Genomic DNA, 18,584 nt, shown 5'->3' with positions numbered 1-18,584 from the left:
ATATAATTTTTAGAACGAGTTGTTCCATTATAGAGTTTAATAGAGGACCTCTTGATTGATATAATTTTTAGAACGAGTTGTTCCATTATAGAGTTTAATAGAGGACCTCTTGATTGATATAATTTTTAGAACGAGTTGTTCCATTATAGAGTTTAATAGAGGACCTCTTGATTGATATAATTTTTAGAACGAGTTGTTCCATTATAGATAAACCAGGAAAAACTGACGTTTATAAGTAAATATCCCATTCCAACTTGTTAATTAGTGTTGTTCATTTATCTCAATACTTATTTGTTTGTCATTTCAGTGAACCATTCCTCTTTGTGTTTACTTATGCTGTGATAACAATGTCTCATGCTCAACTGTAGAAGATCGGAAAAATGGCTCCTTTAGTGGATCAGGCAGGATATTGGGGAGAGCGGACATCAACTGTCGACTGGTGTGAGAAGAATTACGTGGAAAGTTACTATGTGGCAGAAATGTGTAAGTTCTTTACTTTCTTTATTGTCTAGGAAAGTAATCACTAATCAGATCTCTTCCAGTCCCCTAAACCAGTAGATATTATGCCCACTTCTGCGGCTGTGTGGTTAAGAGCACTGCCTCTCAACCTGGAGGTGTTGGGTTTGAATCCCTGCCAGGTTGCAAATTTTCTAACCAAACTTTTCTGTATTATGCCACTTTTTCCTTATACGAACTTCTCTGCTTGTGGAAAATAAAGTGCCCTTGTAAAATCATGCACTGTGTCAGGGAATCATATGGCACTTGACATGCACACCTGTGTTTTTTTCTCATTTCATTAGGTATCTGAATCTACGATTTATGCTATGTTTCAGGGAACACTGTCAGCAACCTGGTGATGATGCTACAAGCCCTGTATGGAATATATGATGTGTTTAGAAATGATTTCGAGAAGAAATTCATCATTGCATACACATTCCTGTTTGGTAGGTTGAAATTTCCTACTACATGTACTGATCTTATGGTTCAGTAAACTTGTAGATCCTTTCCAAATAAAAATAAATTAATAAAGGGGATTTAGCTAAAAAAGAAAAAAAAATAAAGGGAACTGTAAATGTTAAGGTCTTATCATCCCGAAAGCAAAGAAAGAAGGAAGACAGGATAGGAGAAAGCCAGCCACATCAAGAACAAACCTTATCCATTCAGGGTAAAATCCGCCCCGGGTGGGAATCGACCCCGCGACCTAGCGCTTGAAAAAGAGACGCGCTACCCTCCAAGGTAACTGGCTCTTCAAACTTTGATTATTAGACACTCTAAGTGTATCCAAACCAAAGGTCAGCCCAAAGTAATCACCCTAGTTAGGGCTGATTGAGAGGCTGACGAAAAACGCCGACCCCGTCTGTACACGGGAAAAGAAGAAGATTAGACACTATATGTAAGTGTTGCAAAACATAATGAACTCTATCCATATGTTACAGTGGTTGGCATGGGATCTTGGGCATTTCACATGACTCTCCTATATGAGATGCAACTGTTTGATGAACTGCCCATGGTGTGGGGCACCTGTTTCTCTCTGTACCTGTTGTAAGTATTTGTTTTCTCTCTGTATCTGGTGTAAGTAAATGTTTTCTCTCTGTAGGTACCTGTTGTAAGTATGTATATGTTTTCTCTGTAAGTGTATGTTTTCTCTCTGTACCTGTTGTAAGTATATGTTTTCTTTGTAAGTATATGTTTTCTCTCTGTATCTGTTGTAAGTATATGTTTTCTTTTTCCAACAAAAAACTGTGTTTCTATGCAATAAAAAAATTTAAAGCTAAAGAAGAAGAATGCATAACTGTGTTGAACCAGTGACTAACGTATAGCATGTTGACTTGTCCGACTAGGGGAGTTAAAGAGAGAGTAGACTATAACCAGGGAGGAGAACAGCTAACCCTAACCAGCCTAGCTAGCTGGCAACATTTCAAAGGGTTCTCTCTGCTTTTAAAGAACAAGCACAAGTCCTCACGATGCAATGGTTCACCGCGGTTCAGGACGAGCCTAATAAACATGGATCTAGGCAGAACCTTTTGTATTTTAACCCTTTCAGTCATCTGTCCCATGTAAGGGTCGATGCTTTTTTCAATAAATAATATTTGTTTTTCTCTCCTGTTTCACAGATGCGACATCAAATCACCCAAATCTCTCTCGAAGCCCGGTCTTGTCGCTGGTCTCCTGTTGAGCATTTCCTTCACCCTGATCTATCTGTACAATCCTCTCCCCGTACTTCACAACACAGCCTTCGCCATCCTGGCCATATCATCCTACGTACTACAGATCTGTATGATACGACAAACCCGGTGTCGACTCTGCGCCACCCTGTACGCATTGTCGTTCGCGTGCTATCTGTTCGGATTCGCACTGTGGAATGTCGACAAGTTCTACTGTGATAACCTCACGTGAGTTGAGAATATTTTATCTGTAACGAATAGACCATTGACTGAGATTTTGGATCCAGGATGTTCTTGGTCTTCCTCTTTTTCTTTTGCCGGCTATTTCACCTTGGAGTACTCGAGCAAGTGGTATCCAAGACTGGAATGTTTTGGTTATCTAGGCCATTTTAGGCAATCCTTCAACCACAACAACTTTAAAAATTCTCATCCACCATTTCTATTTCCCCTCTATTCTTTGTTTTGTATTATTCTAAATTGTGCTTTGTTTTGCATATATTATAGGTCTTTCAGAGAGTCCATACCAGGCTGGATATCTCCCACCACCCAGCTACATGCGTGGTGGCATTGTTTCGCAGGCCACGGTACCTACCTCAGTGTTCTTCTCACGTAAGTTTTGCCTCTGGGATAGGGATACCCACATTTGGTCACAATTTGTTTAGGGTCAGCCTATTTAGGTTGGAGGGTAGCGCGTCTGCCTTGTAAACGCTAGGTCGCGGGTTCGATTCCCGCCCGGGGAGGATTTTGACCAGATAAATAAGGGTCGTCCTCGAAATGGCTGGCTTTCTCCTATCCTGATTTCCTTCTCTTCGTTTTAGGGACGATAAGACCTTAGCAGTTACAGTTCCCTCGCATATTTTTTGTAAGTACTTTTCCAAATTTTATAGAAATTACCTATTTATCCCAATTTTTTATAAAAATTTCCAAGTTTTCCAGTTTTATGGAATGTAATATTTTTTATTTATTTATTCTTTTTTTTTTACTTAGATTAATTTTATATCTACTTATGTACCTATGGTTATTATTTGCGTACATTTATTTGTTTTAATGTACCTAGAAAATCTAGAAATTGGTCTAAAACGGAAAAAAAGGAAAGTTTCTATTTCTTGACAAAGCCACTAATTGTTTTGCACATTGCATAGCTCGATAATTTCACGGCGTTCATACAAATTGAAATAATTTAGTCCGCTTGTATCCTACGTACGTTAGTAATATCTATGTATTGTTTACCTTTGTAGTTTTGCTAATGTATCAGATTTTGGTCAAGGAAAAATAACCAGCAAATGGAATTTTTTCTGGTGACGTCATTTTTCAATCGTTACTTTCTCTTTTGGCGTACCTAGTAGCTACCTATAGGTATGAAAGAGAAAACAAAAAGTCGTGAACAGCTTCTTCTCTTCCTCTCACTTTTAGGTAAAATATTTTTTACCTTTATATTTTCTACTGTACATTATAACACTTTTTTATGGGTAAAACAATGTTTGCTTCATGCCCGGTGCCACAATCTGAGTTTTAAGCAATCTAATTAATAATAATAATAATAATAATAATAGAGTCTTGAGTGGAAGGTAACCACTAGGCGAGGTTAACGCCGGAGGCGTTTTCTACCACCTAACCCTTAGAGCTCCATTATTATGTGGTCAAAATCTCAAATAAATGAGGATAAAATTCCATGCCTCGGCTGGGATCGAACCCACGCCCTCCTGTTTACCAGGCGAGCGTCTTGACCACTACGCTACCATTTTCAGTCAGAACGGATGAAATATTTTCATCTGTAAACTTTTTGTCCTTTATTTCTTTTTGGTTCAAATTCTCCAAACTCCGACCATAAATCCCAACTTGCATTTCCTCGCAAACTCAAATGAAGTCCCATTATTTTGCGGTGAAGGTGGTCACTGTGGATTGTACATCCAGAACTCAATAAATAAAAAAAACCCTTCCTTTCTTGAGAAGTTTGAGACTCGGTGCACCTCATATTTGGGTCAAGGAAGGGAAACTTTTTTAATAATAACAAAATTGTTGCCCTAAAAGTTTTTTGATTTTTTATTTATTTGCAAAAATGGAAAAAAAACTTCCAAGGAAAAGTAGTGGGTTGTGTGTGTGCTCATTAGGTATCAGGTAGACCTGACAGGCGGACCTGATCAGGTGTACCTATCAGATCTGCCTGATGTTGAGTGGCTGGCTGGCCTAAGTAAGATGGAGGGATGAAAACCTGGCCTCGGTGGTGTAGTAGTGAAGACGCTCGACGCTCGCCTGGTTGGTAGCCTATTCCACGAAAGATTGGTATTGAACTCTCATTGATTCTAAAAAGTCGAGAGAAACATTTGTTCAAAAATATATTCAAACGAGGCTGCCAGTCTTTGGCTGGTTGCAGATCACAGCATGAACGGGGAATAGCGTCCGTTGGATTCCCAATGAAACTGGTTCACCTCTTTAAGGATAGAATTTTGAGATGAGAATTTTAGGTGAAGTGCTCGTTTTTCTTTCCTTATGGAAACAAAAATAGTAGCATACTGGCAGTGGCGTAGCGTGGTCTAACTCCAAGTGTAGGGCGGACACTAATTTCTATCACAATATCTATCTAATAAGAATACAATAATTATTTAAAGTCAATATTTAAGGGTATTTGAGTGGAATTTTTGAGTGTATGGCCGCCATACACGCCCTACATGAACGCTACGCCACTGATTATTTTGTAACCTGCGATTTGGAACAGTTAAATAGTATTCCATTGTAAAATGTCACCTCTCAGATTGCTCTATTTTCTGTTGGATTTCGGTACGGAATTGATTAAATAGCACTTGTTAATTTAGTATATGTCCGACAGAAAATGAGCTGAGAATTCACAAGTCTTTCCCCAATGTTCTACCAGCCATTTTTGTTCAGAAGATTGATTTACATTGACAGATTTGTTAATCTCGCATGGGTATTTACCAGTTACCATTTTATAAATACGCAAATGTTATCTTAGTCTGAACGCGGGGGATGATGAGGTTTAGCCTGGTCTCACACTGCACACGTAGACGCGTGACTTTGAGTAGCGTGTAGTCGGCTGCAAAAGCAAAACTATTAAATTGATAGTCGAACCTTTGGTATTTACCAGTTACCATTTTATAAATACGGAAATGTTATCTTAGTCTGAACACGAGGGATGATAAGGTTTAGCCTGGTCTCACACTGCACACGTGGACGCGTGACTTTGAGTAGCGTGTAGTCGGCTGCAAAAGCAAAACTATTAAATTGATAGTCGAACCTTTTCCCGCCCGTTCAACCACGAGACTGGCTCAAATAATCTTTAATGGAAATTAATCTCTTGAATGTAAAACCTTTTGTATTTCGTAAGATTTTGATTGCTAGGCTGTTGGAGTTGTTTGTTGTTTAATTTAGTCATCGCCAGGTCTTCAGTCTCATGTTGAAATGTACTTTTGCGCATGCGCAGATGGAAAAATGTCCAGAAATGGGCCAACATAAAGTCAATGTGATACTGTACACTTGGCCCTCAAAGTTCTCTCTTCCCCACACCAAACCAAGTGTGGACGTAGCCTTACGCTTTACCTCTATAAAAAAACATTATACGTAGCCAATCAAAATAATTTATACACATATTCGCGTGCCATTTTGTATTTTTTCCTTGTTAATGTTATTTTATTTCTAAGGTAAATTTATTTAACAGAATCAAAAAAGAGGTGTAGTTATTTTATTTTAGTTTGTAAGCTTTAGATTTTTAGGTTCTATAAGACTATATTTACATTATACATATAGATTATGAACAATTTATTAACCTTCTAATTTCTTACATGGCGGAAACGTCTCTTTTTACCTATTTTCAAACACATCGCTCAATTTAATTATTTATTATCCTACGTACTTTTAATATTTAGGACAATAAGGTAGATACCTATTCACTGAAGAAAACAATTTTATTCCTCTATAAATGCTACAAGAGAGCCGACTATCTAGCTAGCCGAAAAGACCATATTGGTCCTTTTGGTCCACGTTCTGATTTTAAACCTACTTCACACTCCGATTCGTAGTTGGCATACTAAATTTCTGTATAAAACTGGAAAAAAAGGCGTAAGTGTGAAAATATTAATAGGTTCTATATAAGACTTTCTAATTTCTTACATGGCGGAAACGTCTTATTTCTACCTATTTTTAACCCACAAACGTTACACAAGCTCTCAAAATTAGCTGTTACTGTCTTTTTGTTTAAAAAATGAGCCGAATCAAATCAAAATAAATGGAAAAGCCTGCGAATTTCTAATACCCAATACCCACCTGTATCATACCTGTTGGTTTTCATTACTCTGTAGGGTTCCAGTCAGGCCCGTATACAGGATTTCGTAAGGGAAGTGGGACGAGAATCCGACCAATCTGATCAGCTTTGAGGCTAGCACGTCTGCCTTGTAAGCACGAGGTCGCGGGTTCGATTCCCGACCAGGGCGGATTTCATACCAAACAGATCTCGTTCTTGGAACAGCTGGCTTTCTCCTATCCTCTTTTCCCTTTTCTCTCTTCGCTTTCGAGACGATAAGACCTTAGCAGTTACAATTTTGAATCTCTATCAAACTAGATCTTGGAAAAAAAAAACAACAATAAAACAGACGAAAAAAAGCAAGTGAGTCCAAGACCAAATGGTTTTGTCATGTTATGAGGATGAATGACGAGAGGTTACCTAAGAAAGTTTATGATATGGAAATGGAAGGTACAAGACCTAAGGGAAGACCAAGATATCGTTATGAAGACACTATCAAGTTTGATGTTGGGAAGAAACAAGGAAACTGGGAAGATATAAAGGCTAACCAAAGGTATAGCAATAGAGTCTGGTGGAGGGGCTTTGTTCATCGACCTGTCCTATAGGATAGAACGATAATGGTTATGTATGTATGTATGTATGTATGTATGTATTATCAGGCTCGATTTTACGCAGGTGAGGATTTCCCGGCTTGGTATTAGGGTGTGGGGGCAGGCCAGGTTTTGAGAGAACTAAAGAGAGGGAAAGGCTTTGATAAAATAATGGGCCCGTTTCTGAAAGTTTACAACTTTGAGAACAGGTAGGTCGAACTGTTCAGCCTTTCATTGTCCTATATGTACAATTGTACATCCTTTAAAATGCTACACTTTGTAGTAAAAAGTTGCGAAATGAATCTTTTTTTTTAAGAGGTTTGACAGAGGGAACTGTAACTGCTAGGGTCTTGTCGTCCCGAAATCGAAGAAAGAAGGAAGACAGGATAGGAGAAAGCCAGCCGTTCCGAGAACGAACAGTATCCCATCAGGATAAAATCCGCCCCGGGCGGGAATCGAACCCGCGGCCTAGCGCTTACAAGGCAGACGCGCCACCCACCAAGCTAACTAGGCTGGGTACCTAATTTAAATGTGAGAGTGTTCCCATTACACACGTCACAAGACACGATTTTTTTTTCCGAACATGTCTGAACGGGCCTTAAGGAGTACGGTGCGGTTAACGTGATAAAGAGGATAGCTGTCGCTTAGTGATGGGTAAAAGTTAAAACCGAAGTCACTAAAAATCAAAGAGGTATTTCGAACTGCGAGCGAACAGAGAAACGTGATTTTTCAGATTGAGTACAGTAAATTCCTCCAGAGGACATCCGGCAACGTACAGTAATTTCCTCCAGAGGACATCCGGCAACGCTGTACTACTTTGTGTCAAGACGGCAACACTGTTCAAATGTCAACAAAGGAACTGCTGAGTGCTGACTGTTGGGTGATAAGAGGCTGATACGCTGATAAAAAATTTGAATTACAAAATATCAAATTAATTCTGTGAGAAAATAGAACTAGGCAGGAGCTAACAGCGAACCTCCAGAGGACATCCGGCAACGCTGTACTATTTTGTGTCAAGACGGCAACACTGTTCAAATGTCAACAAAGGAACTGCTGATTGCTGAATGCTGACTGTTGGGTGATAAGAGGAGGCTGATACGCTGATAAAAAATTTGAATTACAAAATATCAAATTAATTCTGTGAGAAAATAGAACTAGGCAGGAGCTACCAGCGAATTAATTATTCAAAGATAGAATCATGAAGCTGTAGCAGAGGAGAAGGTCAATCTAGTAGCAGAGAGCTGGGTGTGTTGAAATCATGAATATTCCTTGTCATGATCGTAGTTACTGAAGCAGCCGATGTGAAATTTACATACCAGTTGAGAACTGAAGTGTGAATCTCTTGGATTTTGCCATTTTGAAGACATTATGTAAGTGTGTAGTTCGTGTGTGGAGTACTGTGTAAGAGTGATAGCTGAAAGATATTGGTAAGTGCCTAAAGGAGCTCTAAGTTTAAGCTTGATAAGTTCGTGTGTGGAGTACTGTGTAAGAGTGATAGCTGAAAGATATTGGTAAGTGCCTAAAGGAGCTCTAAGTTTAAGCTTGATAAACATCCTGATTTTATTGGGACAATCCTGGGTAAAGATCCAGTTTCAAATTGCTTTCCTGGAACTCCTGGTAACCTTATAACCTAGCTGGTTTGGTAAAATATCTAGGCTGGTTTGGTAAAATATGGAAATTATTATTTTAAGAAATGTTCCGTTTGCACCCGTATTTATGAACAAGTTCTTCAGATCGTTCTGAGAATTTACTTGAGAAAAAACGTACTCAGAGGTAATCACGTTCTGAGCCGGTTCAAAATAGAATGGTATTTATTAACAAGTCCGATAAGGGGTAAGACCGGTTTTACCTAAGATGATGCTAAGCGTGTGGTACGCGTTGGCAACACTGTAATTTTACCCGAGTATTGTAAAATGTCACCTCTCAGATTGCTCTATTTTCTGTTGGATTTCGGAACGGAATTAATTAAATAGCACTTGTTAATGTAGTATATGTCCGACAGAAAATGAGCTGAGAATTCACAAGTCTTTCCCCAATGTTCTACCAGCCATTTTTGTTCAGAAGATTGATTTACATTGACAGATTTGTTAATCTCGCATGGGTATTTACCAGTTACCATTTTATAAATACGGAAATGTTATCTTAGTCTAAACACGGGGGATGATAAGGTTTAGTCTCACACTGCACACGTAGACGCGTGACTTTGAGTAGCGTGTAGTCGGCTGCAAAAGCAAAACTATTAAATTGATAGTCGAACCTTTTCCCGCCCGTTCAAACCACGAGACCGGCTCAAATAATCTTTAATGGAAATTAATCTCTTGAATGTAAAACCTTTTGTATTTCGTAAGATTTTGATTGCTAGGCTGTTGGAGTTGTTTGTTGTTTAATTTAGTCATCGCCAGGTCTTCAGTCTCATGTTGAAATGTACTTTTGCGCATGCGCAGATGGAAAAATGTCCAGAAATGGGCCAACATAAAGTCAATGTGATACTGTACACTTGGCCCTCAAAGTTCTCTCTTCCCCACACCAAACCAAGTGTGGACGTAGCCTTACGCTTTACCTCTATAAAAAAACATTGTACGTAGCCAATCAAAATAATTTATACACATATATTCGCGTGCCATTTTGTATTTTTTCCTTGTTAATGTTATTTTATTTCTAAGGTAAATCTATTTAACAGAATCAAAAAAGAGGTGTAGTTATTTTATTTTAGTTTGTAAGCTTTAGATTTTTAGGTTCTATAAGACTATATTTACATATACGTAGCCAATCAAAATAATTTATACACATATTCGCGTGCCATTTTGTATTTTTTCCTTGTTAATGTTATTTTATTTCTAAGGTAAATTTAACAGAATCAAAAAAAGAGGTGTAGTTTTTTTATTTTAGTTTGTAAGCTTTAGATTTTTAGGTTCTATAAGACTATATATTTACATTATACATATAGATTATGAACAATTTATTAACCTTCTAATTTCTTACATGGCGGAAACGTCTCTTTCTACCTATTTGTAAACACATCGCTCAATTTAATTATTTATTATCCTACGTACTTTTAATATTTAGAACAATAAGGTAGATACCTATTCACTGAAGAAAACAATTTTATTCCTCTATAAATGCTACAAGAGATCCGACTATCTAGCCAGCCGAAAAGGCCATATTGGTCCTTTTGGTCCACGTTCTGAGTTTAAACTTACTTCACACTCCGATTCGTAGTTGGCTTACTAAATTTCTGTATAAAACTGGGAAAAAAGGCGTAAGTGTGAAAATATTAATAGGTTCTATAAGACTTTCTAATTTCTTACATGGCGGAAACGTCTTATTTCTACCTATTTTTAAACACATCGCTCAATTTAATTATTTATTATCCTACGTACTTTTAATATTTAGGACAATAAGGTAGATACCTATTCACTGAAGAAAACAATTTTATTCCTCTATAAATGCTACAAGAGAGCCGACTATCTAGCTAGCCGAAAAGACCATATTGGTCCTTTTGGTCCACGTTCTGAGTTTAAACTCACTTCACACTCCGATTCGTAGTTGGCATACTAAATTTCTGTATAAAACTGGGAAAAAAGGCGTAAGTGTGAAAATATTAATAGGTTCTATATAAGACTTTCTAATTTCTTACATGGCGGAAACGTCTTATTTCTACCTATTTTTAACCCACAAACGTTACACAAGCTCTCAAAATTAGCTGTTACTGTCTTTTTGTTTAAAAAATGAGCCGAATCAAATCAAAATAAATGGAAAAGCCTGCGAATTTCTAATACCCAATACCCACCTGTATCATACCTGTTGGTTTTCATTACTCTGTAGGGTTCCAGTCAGGCCCGTATACAGGATTTCGTAAGGGAAGTGGGACGAGAATCCGACCAATCTGATCAGCTTTGAGGCTAGCACGTCTGCCTTGTAAGCACGAGGTCGCGGGTTCGATTCCCGACCAGGGCGGATTTTATACCAAACAGATCTCGTTCTTGGAACAGCTGGCTTTCTCCTATCCTCTCTTTTCATTATCTGAATCTAATGATTTATGCTATGTTTCAGGGAACACTGTCAGCAACCTGGTGATGATGCTACAAGCCCTGTATGGAATATATGATGTGTTTAGAAACGATTTCGAGAAGAAATTCATCATTGCATACACATTCCTGTTTGGTAGGTTGAAATTTCCTACTAGATGTACTGATCTTGTGGTTCAGTAAACTTGTAGATCCTTTCCAAATAAAAATAAATTAATAAAGGGGATTTAGCTAAAAAAGAAAAAAAAAAAAGATAAAGGGAACTGTAACTGTTAAGGTCTTATCATCCCGAAAGCAAAGAGAGAAGGAAGACAGGATAGGAGAAAGCCAGCCACATCAAGAACAAACCTTATCCATTCAGGGTAAAATCCGCCCCGGGCGGGAAGCGACCCCGCGACCTAGCGCTTGAAAAAGAGACGCGCTACCCTCCAAGGTAACTGGCTCTTCAAACTTTGATTATTAGACACTCTAAGTGTATCCAAACCAAAGGTCAGCCCAAAGCAATCACCCTAGTTAGGGCTGATTGAGAGGCTGATGAAAAACGCCGACCCTGTCTGTACACGGGAAAAGAAGAAAAAAACAAGCTGGGTCCGTCCCTCCGGGAATTTTTTAGCCCGTAGTGATTAGAGAAAATCAGTACCTATGTACCTACCTAATTTGTTAATCACCCTAGTTAGGGCTGATTGAGAGGCTGACGAAAAACGCCGACCCCGTCTGTACACGGGAAAAGAAGAAGATTAGACACTATATGTAAGTGTTGCAAAACATAATGAACTCTATCCATATGTTACAGTGGTTGGCATGGGATCTTGGGCATTTCACATGACTCTCCTATATGAGATGCAACTGTTTGATGAACTGCCCATGGTGTGGGGCACCTGTTTCTCTCTGTATCTGTTGTAAGTATATGTTTTCTCTCTGTATCTGTTGTAAGTATATGTTTTCTTTTTCCAACAAAAAACTGTGTTTCTATGCAATAAAAAAATTTAAAGCTAAAGAAGAAGAATGCATAACTGTGTTGAACCAGTGACTAACGTATAGCATGTTGACTTGTCCGACTAGGGGAGTTAAAGAGAGAGTAGACTATAACCAGGGAGGAGAACAGCTAACCCTAACCAGCCTAGCTAGCTGGCAACATTTCAAAGGGTTCTCTCTGCTTTTAAAGAACAAGCACAAGTCCTCACGATGCAATGGTTCACCGCGGTTCAGGACGAGCCTAATAAACATGGATCTAGGCAGAACCTTTTGTATTTTAACCCTTTCAGTCATCTGTCCCATGTAAGGGTCGATGCTTTTTTCAATAAATAATATTTGTTTTTCTCTCCTGTTTCACAGATGCGACATCAAATCACCCAAATCTCTCTCGAAGCCCGGTCTTGTCGCTGGTCTCCTGTTGAGCATTTCCTTCACCCTGATATATCTGTACAATCCTCTCCCCGTACTTCACAACACAGCCTTCGCCATCCTCGCCATATCATCCTACGTACTGCAGATCTGTATGATACGTTCCGTTTGTCTTTCAGCTTTATCTAGACATTATTGTCTTTGTTGTAGGAATTAGCCAGTCACTGTGTTGTCTATATCTTTCCTAAAATTGTTAATCATTGAAAAAAATATTATTATTACACAATACGATCAAATCTTCACAGAAATATATATACAAGTTGGACAAAAATTAAGAATTAATAAAATAAATAAAGTTTGATCAAGGGTGGGGTTAATGCCTGTTGTCTATATCTTTCCTAAAATTGTTAATTGATGAACAAAATATTATTATTACACAATTTGATCAAATCTTTACAGAAAGTTGAACAAAAATTGAGAATTAATAAAATAAATAAAGTTTGATCAAGGGTGGGGTTAATGCCTATGGCATTCTTTACCATATTATCAATAATGAGGGGCTCTATTAAATTGTTACCATAATGGGACTTTTTGTTCTCAGGTGATAGTCTAAATAAAACACTACTTATAGTTAATGCCTATGGCATTCTCTACCACATTATCAATAATGAGGGGCTCTATTAAATTGTTACCATAATGGGACTTTTTGTTCTCAGGTGATAGTCTAAATAAAACACTACTTATACTTTTACACCCATTTTCAGATACAACACTGGATCACTTGATAGTAGGCAAGACATTGCCTATGTACTGTAAATACTGTGTTTAGAATTTATAGGTACTGCCTCTAATTTAACTATCTACTGATGAGGATAGTCTTACAAGGTATTATAGTGTCATGATCATTATGAAGTGATAATGATTTATAAAGACAGTAGGTATCTAATTATTTGAGTACTTACCTAGTATTAAACATTTTATCATCTACCTATTCATTGTTGTATTTTATACTGGTGCTTAAAACATTCTGCTTTTTTTGATATCCATTCATATTCAAATCATTTTATTTTATATCCATTCATATTCAAATCATTTTATTTTAGGTATATCCATTCATACTCGATTCGTTTAAATTTCATTTATTGTTTATATTATGTTGCATTTTAAGGGCCGAATGCACAGTCGTACCTTAATGATTAGGGATTCCTTTTAGTGCTTTCCTAAAATTCATATGCATAGAGGATCCTTAACTCCTCCTGGTTACGCAAGCGCAATGTGTATTTCCGACTTTCTTTTACATTTTAATTTCAATACACTGACGTGTAGAAAATTTGGAACAGATTGACTTTAAAATCGCTGTAACAGTGTTCAATGAAAACTGTAAACTGTCCTAATTTTTTTGCATTCCAGTGTACATTGTATAAATAGCAACTAAAAATCAATCGAAACTGGTCGATAGCAAATGAACGCGATTAGTATCCAAATAGAGAAGAAGAAAATTTAGAGATTATTTTTTCATTTCTGAGCTGTCAATGTGAATCTGACCAAGTGAACAATGTAATTTTAATTTTTCTCGTACTTTTTCTTAATTAATTGATCATAAAATGAAGTTGTTAGTAACAGGAAAACCTTTTTTGAACAAATTGATAGGTGAAAAATCGAAAGTGGCCTATGACAAACAGACGCCATTAGTAATAAAGCAGAAGAAAACAAACAACATAGGAAAATGGATACCTTAAGGAAATAGGAAATCTTAAGGAAAAAGGGAACCTAAATCATTTAGGAACGACTGTGCATTCGGCCCTAAATTTTCACTCAAAGACGAGATCGAAAAAATCTAAGCTCACAGCGCATCGTCAAATTTTACTTTCTTTGCCTGTAGGAAAGAAAGTATTTCTTTTGCATAGGGTTCCCTTTCCTACAGGAACATAATGTAATAGTTCTTTATTAAATAGACCTATGGTAATGAAATGCTATTTGTACCTTTCATTTATATTGCATCACTTTTTTTTGTTTATTATATCATTTGTTTTTGTCCAAATAATTTTCAACTTTGCACAAGTTTTTATTTTATCCTCCTGTGATCCCCGGCCTCCATTTTTGTTTTCGTTCAAATTAGATTTGTTTTATTTTATACTATACCGGTAATTACATACATTTCTATTACATCCTCTCCTTCCTATCCTTTTCACATTTAAATAAAATTAAAAAAAATAAGGTCGGCGTAAAAATATTACATACATAGATATAGAATATTGCTGAAAAATAACGTGAAAAGTGAGAATACCCCAATTCGCACAGGTCGACCGTCCCCACTATTGACTATTAATGAATTTACTTAATTTCGACATTCTTTGTAAATACTATACTACTTAGGAGTTTCCCTTGAAAATGTCTATGAAATAGACGAAACTCCGAGTCGGGATAAATAACCAACTCGTAAGTATCCATTTTCATAAATGACCGAACCTCTTAAAAAAGATATATAAAAAAAAAACGGTCTCACCGCGGGCTATTCCTTCTTTTTCGCCACAAAATTGCATATTTCAAGTAGGTATGTTGTTCCCGGGATTGTCCTTTTTCAGTCCCGAAATCTTGGGATTGTCAGAATGGTTCGGGATTGGAATCTCTCAATCGGATGTTGATGTTTCTGTTTCTATTTCAGCATTCACCTGCATTACGATTTCCATCCAAGGCGAGATCAGTCTCGTCTGAAGATCAGTTACTGCGGGTTCAACGTACATTGGACTCAGGATGGGGGGAAATCCAAGTGACATAACGACCAGTGGCGTACTCACGAACCCATGTTAGAAGCGGCCCTTTAGTTTCACCTCTGTTACCCAGTTCTATAGTTTCACCTCTGTTGTAAGCAATATATTTTAACTTGTTAACAAGAACATAAAATACATTATTTTGTAAACTTTACAATATTTTCAAAAATTTTGTTTGGTCATTAAGTAATTTTTATATGTATTTCTTATCCCTTCTAGAATTCGTTCACACCAACACGTACAACGTTACGTAAGGCCCATAGACTCGCGACTTTTAGTAGCGCGTAGTGACTGATTGAATGCACAAACAATGTGTTATGTGTCTATTGTGAAATGTAAAATTTTCTGGTACGTGGGCCAGCATTTCGAGTATTTTCGCAAAAACAAGTCAGATCTTGTAAATATCAAAATCATGTCTGATATGAATATTTCTTTATTTAGGAAATAATAAAATAAAGGGAAAATTAAATATACATATATGTAAAACTAAACACTAATGAAATCATGAGATACAATATGGATACAACAAATTCATTCGGTATATAATTTTCTAACAAAGCCCTTGTACGTTTGAACTTTTGTACTCTTATTTATAAAGCCTTTACTTCTAATTTCTATTTTTAAAGCCCTTATTTACAAACCTTCATCTTATCATTTCTAGGGCCCTTGTTTACAAACTCTATATTCTTGTCTCGTTTTTATTTAAACTCTATATGTATATTTACAAATCTTTGTCTGAGCCTTCCTTAAGCCCTTGCTTGTACCTAACTGTTTTTCTTCCAATTCCTAAAGCCCCTATTTACAAACCTTTTATTTTTTTATTTTTCTTTGGTTGATTTTGTCATTGTTTTATTGTTTAACACTATTTCTTCTCTTCTCTTTAACTGTTCCTATACGTTTCTCTGAACTCCACTCTGTAGGTATATCTACCAATTTGTCTTTCTTATACCCGGAACCACAGTGTGAGTTTAAAAAAGAAGAAGAAGAAGAAAAAAGATGAGTTTTTTACCGCCGTTTTTATTTCGTAGCTTTGGAACAACTGCTACATTAGACGCATGTGGTCTGTGTCGTAACATGTCGTTTCAGTTCTAACCGAGTTCTGATTGGCTAAATTTGAATCCAAATTTTAAAATCAACCAACCAGATTGCTTTAATAAAAAATAAACCAATTTAACTGAAGTTCAAACAAAGACTGTGGTCCCGGGCGTTACTAATGCATGTCAATTACTTCATATCCGCTATGCACTGTGTCAATTGTAGGCCAGCCACTATCAGGTAGACCTGATCAGGTGTACCCGTCAGGTCTACCTGATAGTGTGTGAGCTCGTCAGGTCTACCTGATTGTGAGTGGCTGACCTTATTGTTATTCCAGATGGTTATGGCAGCAAGGAGTCATCGACCCAAAATGAAAGAACCAATCAGAATGTGAGAATTCCTTGCATTGTTGCAATTAAGGTAAAGGTCTATTATTATTTAATTTAGTCATCGCCAGGTCTTCAGTCTCATGTTGAAATGTACTTTTGCGCATGCGCAGATGGAAAAATGTCCAGAAATGGGCCAACATAAAGTCAATGTGATACTGTACACTTGGCCCTCAAAGTTCTCTCTTCCCCACACCAAACCAAGTGTGGACGTAGCCTTACGCTTTACCTCTATAAAAAAACATTATACGTAGCCAATCAAAATAATTTATACACATATTCGCGTGCCATTTTGTATTTTTTCCTTGTTAATGTTATTTTATTTCTAAGGTAAATTTATTTAACAGAATCAAAAAAGAGGTGTAGTTATTTTATTTTTAAGAAAAACCATGTAAAAACACAAGGGTAAAGGCTAGTCTAGTTATCTTGGAGGATGGCACTTCTGCCTTGGATTCCAAAATCTGAATCGGGGAGCAAAAGTGGACTCCAATCAGTGCATTGATATTTTAAGATCAAGTACCAAATTTCATCAAAATTGGATCAGATAATCGCGAGTTATAGCGCAACAAACAAACATTCAAACATCTAAACCTAATGCAAAATGTCGAGATAAGCGTAGACCTCACTATCGTTCGGTCAAAAACTATCCCTTACAGTTACCTACCTGTAAGGAATGGAACTTCTGCCATCTCAATGCTAGAGATACAAGCCAGATGACCAAAGTTCTCACTGTGTCCAATACCATACGAGTTGTAGCAGACATCTCTTTAGTGACGCTGATACCGGCAAAGTTGAAGAATGCAATGCTCAACACAGTACCTGTAATAGAACGTCAAAACACATTACAAAAGTTTTTTTTGAAAATAAGACTCACAGCCGGTGCACCGGTTGATCAACCAATCCACCAAATGACAAAATAAAAGTTTTTTTTACTTTCATCCGGAAACGGTGAGTTGCAGAATTTTGTCTCGCCATCAAAAGGGTCAATTCCAAATTCCGTCCCTTAACATCTTAAGCGCGCGTGGTACATGTATATCTACCTTACTTAAGAGTTTTCTCGTGACATGAGGTACAAATAAGTACCTAAAATCCAGTGCATTCTTCAGAGACATGAGATCCCTCTATGTAACTCAGTACAATGTTTTTCTTATGGAGGTCTGATAACTCTAGTCCCTCGGAATATTTTGCTATACATGAGTTTTTATATCGAAACTCTCGGAAAATTGTTGGTCCCTAAGAAGGGTGCTCTCAAAATCTTGGAATATTTTGCTATACATGAGTTTTTATATCGAAACTCTCGGAAAATTGTTGGTCCCTAAGAAGGGTGCTCTCAAAATCTTCAGGCGCTTAAGAGAATTTATATCGAAACTCCCGGAAAATTGTTGGTCCCTAAGAAGGGTGCTCTCAAAATCTTCAGGCGCTTAAGGTGTGCCCGCGGTATGGAATTGGGTTTCTCCCGTTCGCCTTCGTCCTGGAGGCTTGTCTGTCTCTAGGGCTGATCGGCAGGCTGATGAATGATATCTTCTTCTTCCTGATTGGACTGGTTGGGACGTCGAATCCATGTTCTGTGTAGAACCCAGGACGCTGACGGCATGAGGTTATTGTAGACACACAGACCGAATATAAGCATGGTGAAGCCAAAGATCTGAAAAACCATGTAAAAACATAAGAGTAAAGGCTAGTCTAGTTATCTTGGAGGATGGCACTTCTGCCTTGGATTCCAAAATCTGAATCGGGGAGCGAAAATGGACTCCGATCAGTGCATTGATATTTTAAGATCAAGCACAAAATTTCATCAAAATCGGATCAGATAATCGCGAATTATAGCGCAACAAACAAACATTCAAACATCTAAACCTAATGGAAAATGTCGAGATAAACGTAGACCTCACTATCGTTTGGTCAAAAACTATCCCTTACAGTTACCTACCTGTAAGGAATGGAACTTCTGCCATCTCAATGCTAGAGATACAAGCCAGATGACCAAACCTACTTCTGTTTTTCCCAGTA

General features: G+C 37.3%; 1 protein-coding gene and 1 long non-coding RNA gene across 2 annotated transcripts; one reads left to right on the top strand and one right to left on the bottom strand.

Annotated features, from left to right (window-relative positions):
* Positions 1-227: 227 nt before the first annotated feature.
* On the top strand, positions 228-15,227 carry LOC103504869 (alkaline ceramidase 3). The gene is made up of 6 exons (XM_008469169.3): positions 228-483; positions 834-944; positions 1,437-1,542; positions 2,115-2,393; positions 2,670-2,774; positions 15,048-15,227. The coding sequence occupies exons 1-6, from the start codon at positions 381-383 to the stop codon at positions 15,154-15,156; spliced, it is 813 nt and encodes a 270-aa protein (XP_008467391.1). The 5' UTR covers positions 228-380; the 3' UTR covers positions 15,157-15,227.
* A 2,779-nt stretch (positions 15,228-18,006) lies between these two features.
* Positions 18,007-18,562, bottom strand: LOC113465641. The gene is made up of 2 exons (XR_003390280.1): positions 18,505-18,562; positions 18,007-18,219 (listed from the first exon to the last, which is right to left on the bottom strand). It is a non-coding gene; the product is annotated as an uncharacterized LOC113465641 (long non-coding RNA).
* Positions 18,563-18,584: the final 22 nt, after the last annotated feature.

This window comes from Diaphorina citri, unplaced genomic scaffold (genome assembly GCF_000475195.1).
Source record: "Diaphorina citri unplaced genomic scaffold, Diaci psyllid genome assembly version 1.1 scaffold137, whole genome shotgun sequence".
NCBI classification, from domain to species: domain Eukaryota; kingdom Metazoa; phylum Arthropoda; class Insecta; order Hemiptera; family Psyllidae; genus Diaphorina; species Diaphorina citri.
This window is presented reverse-complemented; position numbering and strand designations above follow the sequence as displayed.

What these genes read in the sequence shown, in the direction of transcription:
- LOC103504869 (XM_008469169.3), top strand. Translation starts at nt 381, where the DNA reads ATGGCTCCTTTAGTGGATCAGGCAGGATATTGGGGAGAGCGGACATCA. An exon ending in TGTTTCTCTCTGTACCTGTT is followed by an intron (nt 1,543 to 2,114) that starts GTAAGTATTTGT and finishes CCTGTTTCACAG; the next exon opens with ATGCGACATCAAATCACCCA. An exon ending in TTCTACTGTGATAACCTCAC is followed by an intron (nt 2,394 to 2,669) that starts GTGAGTTGAGAA and finishes CATATATTATAG; the next exon opens with GTCTTTCAGAGAGTCCATAC.